Source organism: Sinocyclocheilus anshuiensis, unplaced genomic scaffold, assembly GCF_001515605.1.
Source record: "Sinocyclocheilus anshuiensis isolate Anshui unplaced genomic scaffold, SAMN03320099.WGS_v1.1 scaffold1008, whole genome shotgun sequence".
In the NCBI taxonomy this organism is placed as follows: Eukaryota; Metazoa; Chordata; class Actinopteri; order Cypriniformes; family Cyprinidae; genus Sinocyclocheilus; species Sinocyclocheilus anshuiensis.
The window spans coordinates 156,261-164,156 of record NW_015548267.1 but is presented as its reverse complement, the minus strand read 5'-3'; the positions used below and the strand labels follow the sequence as shown (position 1 = coordinate 164,156).

Genomic DNA, 7,896 nt, shown 5'->3' with positions numbered 1-7,896 from the left:
GGAAGCCCTCTAGATCAGCTACAGTCAATGTTAACGTGGCGGTGGCGGACAGCTTCCCTGAAGTGCTCTCGGAGTTCAATGACTTTCCGCACGACAAGGACTACAAGGACAACCTGACTTTCTATCTGGTCTTGGCTTTGGCTGTAGTTTCGTTTCTCTTTATCGTGTCTATCATTGCCATACTGTCAGTCAAATGCTACAGATGGAGACGCGAGCGGATGTTTTACAAATCTGGAGCGAATCTCCCAGTTATTCCGTATTATCCGCCTCTTTACGCAGATGTAGGCGGCACAGGAACTTTACAGCACGTGTACAATTATGAGGTTTGCAGAACCACTGACTCCAGAAAGAGTGATCTGAAATACGTCAGACCTTGCAGTGAGAGCATCATTAGTCTGGACAGCAGCGGGACACAGACACTCATGCATGCGCAAAGAGGAAAACTGAATAATGACGATTCTGTTGATGAGGTGAGCTCGGGTGAATCGTCATAAATATGATTTTCTGCTTTCCGTTTTAACTGTGACTTGTTTCTTTTATTTTATTTATTTATTTTTCTCTGATTTCCTTAATATAGTGTGTAATCTGTGTATGTGTTTGCGGTGCGTCGAATCATGCCATCATCTTTGTACCATAACTTTAAGTCATTCAATCTAACATTTGTGTTAAAAAGGATTTATTGTTGTTCTTGTTGTTATTATTATTATTATATGTATTTTAATTTTTTATTATGATTTGCTCTGTATCAAACCATTTTTCAATGCAATATTTCGTTTATGCTCTAAGTGCCGCTGTTGGTCAGTATGTTGAGCTTTTAAACAGCCTTTCTTTCGTATGTCCTCCTCCACTTTCTGACATCATACCGTCTGCAGAATATCTCTTTCATTTCACACGGTCTCTTTCTAACATTGGATGGTTGAACAACTGATTGACTCTTCTTTTTACATTACTGATATACTACATCCTTTCTAAGTCTTCGGATATATATTTTTTTCATATTTTTGTGAAAGAAGATTTTGATTATGTCGGTTCTTTGTTTTTACGCCCAAAGAGGCGCATCTTCGACGCGGATTTCATCATGGTTAATGCAGCCTCTCGTGCTGTGCGTCTTTGTCATGGCCGTTGCGCGCGGGCAGGTCCGTTATTCTATTCCAGAGGAGATGACAAAGGGCTCCCTTGTGGGAAATATCGTTCAGGATCTCGGTTTGGATGTTAAGAGGCTGAAATCTGGTCGAGCGCGGATCTTTACGGAAGACAGTCGTGAGTACATTGGTCTGAATGTGGATAAAGGGACTCTGGTAGTGAAAGAGAGGACAGATAGAGAGGAGCTGTGCGCCCAAGTGTCTTCTCGGTTTGGATGTTAAGAGGCTGAAATCTGGTCGAGCGCGGATCTTTACGGAAGACAGTCGTGAGTACATTGGTCTGAATGTGGATAAAGGGACTCTGGTAGTGAAAGAGAGGACAGATAGAGAGGAGCTGTGCGCCCAAGTGTCTCCCTGCTCCTTACATTTTCAGATTATTCTAGAAAACCCCATGGAGCTGCATAGAGTCGATGTGGAAATATTAGATATCAATGATCATGCTCCTGTTTTTACTAGAAAAGAGATACACTTTCAGATAAGCGAGCTTGCCGTGCCCGGTGCTCGTTTTTCCTTAGACAGTGCGCACGATCCTGATGTTGGATTAAATACACTTCAAAGGTACACTCTGATACCAACTGATTATTTTTCATTGAAAGAAAAATCGCGCAGTGATGGTACAAAATACGTTGAGATGGTTTTACAGTCGCCGTTGGACAGGGAGAGAGATGAAGAACTGAAACTAACCCTGACTGCTTTTGATGGAGGGAGCCCTCAAAAATCCGGAACAGTTAAAATAAGTGTCACGGTAATTGATGCAAACGACAATACTCCAGCTTTCAGTCAGTCAGTGTACAGAGTTTCTTTAGCAGAAAATGCAGCGATAGGTACAGTGGTGCTGACCGTAAGTGCTACAGACAAAGACAAAGGATCATATGGTGAGGTGACATATTCGTTTTCACAAAGCTCTGGAAAAGACGTAGACCTTTTTAGAATCGATGAGAATACTGGGGAAATTTGCGTAAATGGCCTTTTGGATTATGAAAAATCAAAGCAATACGAACTGAACCTTGAGGCCATGGATAAAGGAGGACTAACCGATAATAGTAAAGTGCTTATTGAATTGACCGACATTAATGACAATGCACCTGTTATAAGCGTTATCTCATTTTCCAGTCCCATCCCAGAGGACTCCACCCCAGACACAGTTATTGCAATGCTCAACATTAAAGATATAGACTCCGGTAAAAACGGACAATTGAAATGCTTCGTTAATTCAGATTTGCCATTTCGCATTAAATCTTCCTCCTCAAATTTCTACACTTTAGTTACTGATCAGATTTTAGACCGTGAAAAAATGTCTGAATATAATATCACAATAACAGCTATTGATGAGGGCTCGCCTTCTTTCTGTACTAATAAAACACTGACTCTGAAAATATCTGATGTCAATGACAACGCCCCTGTGTTTCAGCTTCAGTCATACACCGCATATGTGATGGAAAATAATTCACCCGGAGACTCTGTTTTATCTGTTAAAGCGCATGACAAAGACGCTGGCAATAACGCGCGTATTTCATATTTTCTAGAGGATCTGTGTTTCAGCGTCAGTCATACACCGCATACGTGATGGAAAATAATTCACCCGGAGTCTCTGTTTTATCTGTTAAAGCGCATGACAAAGACTCTGGCAATAACGCGCGTATTTCATATTTTTTAGAGGATTTTCTTGTGAATGGCGTCTCTGCATCGACGTTTATTTCAGTGAATGCAGAGAGCGGAGAGATTCTTGCTGTTCGGTCGTTTGATTATGAGCAAACAAAAGAATTTTACATTCGCGTAAAAGCGCAGGACGGAGGTTCCCCTCCTCTCAGCAGCAACGTGAGCGTGAAAATAATAATTCAGGACCAGAATGACAACGCGCCTCAGGTTCTGTACCCGGTCCAGACAGGAGCTTCTGTGGTGGCTGAAATAGTGCCTCGTTCGGCAGATGTGGGTTATCTGGTGACTAAAGTGGTGGCTGTTGATGTGGACTCTGGACAGAATGCCTGGCTCTCATATAAACTGCAGAAAGCCACAGACAGGGCGCTGTTTGAAGTGGGCTTACAGAATGGAGAAATAAGAACTGTGCGCCAAGTGACAGATAAAGATGCTGTGAAACAAAGACTCACTGTTGTAGTGGAGGACAACGGGCAGCCCTCTCGATCAGCTACAGTCAATGTTAACGTGGCGGTGGCGGACAGCTTCCCGGAAGTGCTCTCGGAGTTCACTGACTTTGCGCACGACAAAGACTACAACGACAACCTGACTTTCTATCTGGTCTTGGCCTTGGCTGTAGTTTCGTTTCTCTTTATCGTGTCTATCATTGCCATACTGTCAGTCAAATGCTACAGATGGAGACGTGAGCGGATTTTTTACAAATCTGGAACGAATCTTCCAGTTATTCCGTATTATCCGCCTCTTTACGCAGACGTAGGTGGCACGGGAACTCTAAAGCAAGTGTTTAATTATGAAATGTGTGGCACTACCGACTCAAGAAAGAGTGATCTGAAATTTGTTCGTCCTTGTAGTCAGAGCATCATTCGTTTGGACACCGATGGAACACAGACACTCACGCACGTTCAGGAGCATAAAAAGATACCCAGAGATACAGATAATCAGGTGAGGTTTGTGGAATGAGACTGTGTTTAATTTAATTGCTTAATTCAGTTTTGTTCATGCTGCATTTTGATATACACTCTTATTTAGTAACGTGTTAAAATGTGCCCATAATAAACACATTGCGTATGGGAGTGTGTGGTGTTTTATGCATTTGTGTATTTCCCTTTAACTTTCCACAAGATACTTTTGTCTGTTTAAAAGTGAATTTAAGTTTCATCTTGGTTTGAAAAGAAACCGTGTGTTTTTCTCCACTGTAGGTCATTGACAATGATGTGCGTAAAAGTGGATGTTGCCGCTTGCACCTTGCTCCAAGTACCACCGTTTTTATAGCTCTCATAAAGCACCTGTGACAAGCATTTTGCAGTTCTTGGATTGAACCCTAAGCGTCGCTGTTGGTTGATAAGGTAGACCTGTCTGATTTTATGCATCATACACGCCTTCCGTGCCACTTTCGTATGAAAGGGTTGTGCATTTAGTACAAAGCCGTGCGCACCGCAAAAACTGGACGATGCTTTTAACAGCCAGTGTTCTTGCTTTGGTTTATTTTTAGTTTTCACTTTAATATCTTATTTTTTTATCCTTTTTTTTGCGCTATTGAGTGGATATTTTATATATTTTTGGTGATAGATTTATGGAAGCGCCGCCATCAACATGAGAAAGAAGTATTGTCATTCTGCATGGCCGCCGTGTATTCTCCTGTTCTTTGTACACTTTCTCTGTGGCGCGTATGGACAGGTCCGTTACTCCGTGCCTGAAGAGATGGCACCCGGTTCATTCGTCGGAGACATAGTTAAAGACCTAGGTCTTGAGCTTCAAAGGCTGACAACGGGGAAAGCGCGGATCTTTACAGCAGGTGGCCGCGAATATGTTGCGCTGGACCGGGAGAAAGGGCACATCATTATTAAGGAGAGAATCGACAGGGAGCTTTTGTGCGCTGGTGCTGTATCCGCATGCAGTCTGAGCTTTGAAGTCATCTTAGAAAACCCCATCGAGCTCTATCGCATCACCATAGAAATACTGGATGTTAATGACAACAGTCCTGCGTTTCCAAGAGGTGAAATTACACTGGAAATAAGCGAGTCTGCTTCCACCGGAGCGCGTTTTACTGTGGATAGCGCAGTTGATCCAGATGTCGGCATTAACAGTATTCAGAGTTATTCAGTTCATCCTACTGATCATTTTACACTAAAGACACAAAGTCGATCAGGCAGCGGTAAAAATGTCGAGCTTGTTTTGCAAACTCCTTTAGACAGAGAAAAACGAGAACATTTGTATTTGACCATAACTGCTACAGATGGAGGTAACCCCAGACGCTCTGGCACGGTAAAAATACACGTTAGTGTGTTAGATATTAATGACAATGCTCCGTTTTTTCAAAAGGATAAATACAGAATATCTGTCCCAGAAAACACCGCAAAAGGAGCCTTGCTGGTTACTGTTAACGCAACCGATGCGGATTCTGTCTCAAATGCACAAATCGGATATTATTTCGAACACACCACACCCAAAATCCGAGACCTGTTTTCTGTTGATCCGTCCAGCGGTGAAATAAGATTGATTGGTGAGCTCGATTTTGAGGAGTCTGCTATACATGAATTTAAAATTCAAGCTAAAGATCAGGGGGGGTTATCAGATTCCTCTGAGGTGATTGTGGAAGTTACAGACGTAAATGATAATGCACCAAAAATGACGCTCATGTCTTTTTCTAACAGCATACCTGAAAATTCCCCTTTTGGAACCGTAGTGGCCATGATAAATATACAGGACAGCGATTCTGAAGAAAATGGAAAGATTACTTGTTTTATTGACAGAGACCTTCCGTTTAAAATCGAATCATCTTTGACTATTTATTACAGTATCGTCACGGACTCCGAGCTAGACAGAGAAAACATACCTGAATATAACATTACCATCACAGCCAAAGATAGCGGCAGTCCTTCATTGTTAAGTAAAAAGATTTTAAACGTAAAGATCACTGATGTAAATGATAACGCACCGCAGTTTGAGCAGGATTCATATAATGCGTATGTGATGGAGAATAATTCGCCATCTCTGTCTTTGTTCAGTGTTAAAGCGCATGACGCAGATTTGGGAGCGAACGCACGCGTATCTTACTTCATTTCAGATAATGATTTAAACGGTACACCAATTTCGTCATTAGTTTCTATCAACTCTGACAGTGGGACTGTTTATACAACAAAATCGTTTGATTATGAACTATTAAAGTCTTTTGCAATCACAGTGAAAGCACAGGACGGAGGCTCTCCTCCTCTCAGCAGCAACGTGAGCGTGAAAATTATGATTCAGGACCAGAATGACAACGCGCCTCAGGTTCTGTATCCGGTCCAGTCAGGCGCTTCTGTGGTGGCTGAAATAGTGCCTCGTTCTGCAGATGTGGGTTATCTGGTGACTAAAGTGGTGGCTGTTGATGTGGACTCTGGACAGAATGCCTGGCTCTCATATAAACTGCAGAAAGCCACAGACAGGGCGCTGTTTGAAGTGGGCTTACAGAATGGAGAAATAAGAACTGTACGCCAAGTGACAGATAAAGATGCTGTGAAACAAAGACTCACTGTTGTAGTGGAGGACAACGGGCAGCCCTCTCGATCAGCTACAGTCAATGTTAACGTGGCGGTGGCGGACAGCTTCCCTGAAGTGCTCTCGGAGTTCACTGACTTTCCGCACGACAAGGACTACAACGACAACCTGACTTTCTATCTGGTCTTGGCCTTGGCTGTAGTTTCGTTTCTCTTTATCGTGTCTATCATTGCCATACTGTCAGTCAAATGCTACAGATGGAGACGCGAGCGGATGTTTTACAAATCTGGAGCGAATCTTCCAGTTATTCCGTATTATCCGCCTCTTTACACAGACGTAGGGGGCACAGGAACTTTACAGCACGTGTACAGTTATGAGGTGTGTGGTACTACTGACTCAAGAAAGAGTGATATGAAGTTTTTGCGGCCCTCTAGTCAAAGTGTTTTAAACTTTGACTTCAGTGGCACCAGAACTGTGCCAAATCAAAACAGGAGTACAGAAGAACCAGATGTTAGTGCAGAGGTGAGATTTCTTTATGTGACTTGTACAGTATTGCTTACAGTTATACAGAATCTTTTTTTCTTTTCTAAAGTTGCTTTTCTTCATTATGTTTGCTCAGTGTGTTTGAATCAACTGCTGCTTTTGTGATTTTTAGTGGATGTATGAAGTCGGTTTTCTCCAAGTTCACACAGGTGCGCTAGCAGAGGAACCACAGGTGTAGAGAATCACATTAACTGTCAACATGATCCAATAGTGCTTCACAAACACAGTTGTTTTTTAACAGTAAATCTACTGATTTTATTGTGCCAGTTCCATTTTCTTCTTAAAATTGTATTTGTCATTTAATGTATTGACATTCGTACATTTTTGTGTGCCTTTACTTTTGGAGAAACTGTATGTTCATAGAAAAATTCAGTGGCATATAAACGGAATCTCTCCATTAGTATGTGTCATCTGCTGTCAGGAGGAGAAAACAGAAAATGCGCTCTGATCTCACAGACTGCAGAGTCGTGGGGGAGGGGTTGTGTGCCGAGAGGCGAGTCAAGGGTAATGCAGCAAAATCCAAACCGAATCTTTGTTTACATCAGATGATGAATAACTTGCCACGCAACGGAATGCAAGCTCTGATATTTTGCATTCTCAAATATATCAGACTCTGATGGTCCAAAGGGCAGTAAAGCAGAGGAGAGAGAGAGAGAGAGATGGAGGAGGAGGACTAGTGCTGCAGAAAGAACAGGGACACTGCACACTATTTTTTCACTCACTGACCCATTTTCTGCTTCCCACACACATTATTGCCCTGATCATACAGTGGCACTAAAATATATACTGATACACAGACCATGTAAATGATTTTCAGGAGAAGAGGCAAATTTGCGATGGTAAACAAGATGAAGCAGGCATGGGAAGAGAGGCACTCAGTATCTCTACATAAAACCACTGCAGTGTGATGCTGACAGCCATTTTGAGACAGAACAACTATAAGAAGATCTATAAAGCTGCACAACCCAGTGACTACAGGCAATGCAGACATATAATTTAGAATATGAAGATGACAAATTAACAACATTCAGACCATCGTGACAGATATAAACTCTTGATATAATTGATTTCAGCC

At 42.2% G+C, this 7,896-nt stretch overlaps 4 protein-coding genes across 5 annotated transcripts in view; all 4 read left to right on the top strand.

Moving 5' to 3' along the window:
- LOC107655668 (protocadherin gamma-A11-like) overlaps positions 1 to 2,666 on the top strand; it is a 10,630-nt gene extending 7,964 nt beyond the window's left edge. Inside the window, exon 3 of the transcript XR_001630469.1 lies at positions 2,629 to 2,666. The gene's annotated coding sequence lies outside the window, so the exon portion shown is untranslated. The remainder of the gene's footprint in view (positions 1 to 2,628) is intronic.
- LOC107655632 (protocadherin gamma-B4-like) lies at positions 1,116 to 2,676 on the top strand (the record flags this gene model as incomplete). Its single annotated transcript, XM_016443197.1, has 2 exons — positions 1,116 to 1,264; positions 1,368 to 2,676. Coding segments are annotated over exons 1-2 (1,458 nt in total), but the record flags the coding sequence as incomplete, so codon positions are not given.
- A 2-nt stretch (positions 2,677 to 2,678) lies between these two features.
- LOC107655631 (protocadherin gamma-A4-like) lies at positions 2,679 to 4,223 on the top strand (the record flags this gene model as incomplete). The annotated part of the gene is made up of 2 exons (XM_016443196.1): positions 2,679 to 3,740; positions 3,998 to 4,223. Coding segments are annotated over 2 exons (1,155 nt in total), but the record flags the coding sequence as incomplete, so codon positions are not given.
- A 118-nt stretch (positions 4,224 to 4,341) lies between these two features.
- LOC107655666 (protocadherin gamma-A12-like) overlaps positions 4,342 to 7,896 on the top strand; it is a 28,070-nt gene continuing 24,515 nt past the window's right edge. Inside the window, exon 1 of one of the 2 annotated variants that reach the window (XM_016443230.1) lies at positions 4,342 to 6,800. In XM_016443230.1, the coding sequence (XP_016298716.1) occupies positions 4,392 to 6,800 (2,409 nt within the window). In that variant the 5' untranslated portion in view covers positions 4,342 to 4,391. The remainder of the gene's footprint in view (positions 6,801 to 7,896) is intronic. The other variant, XM_016443232.1, reaches the window with a different exon arrangement.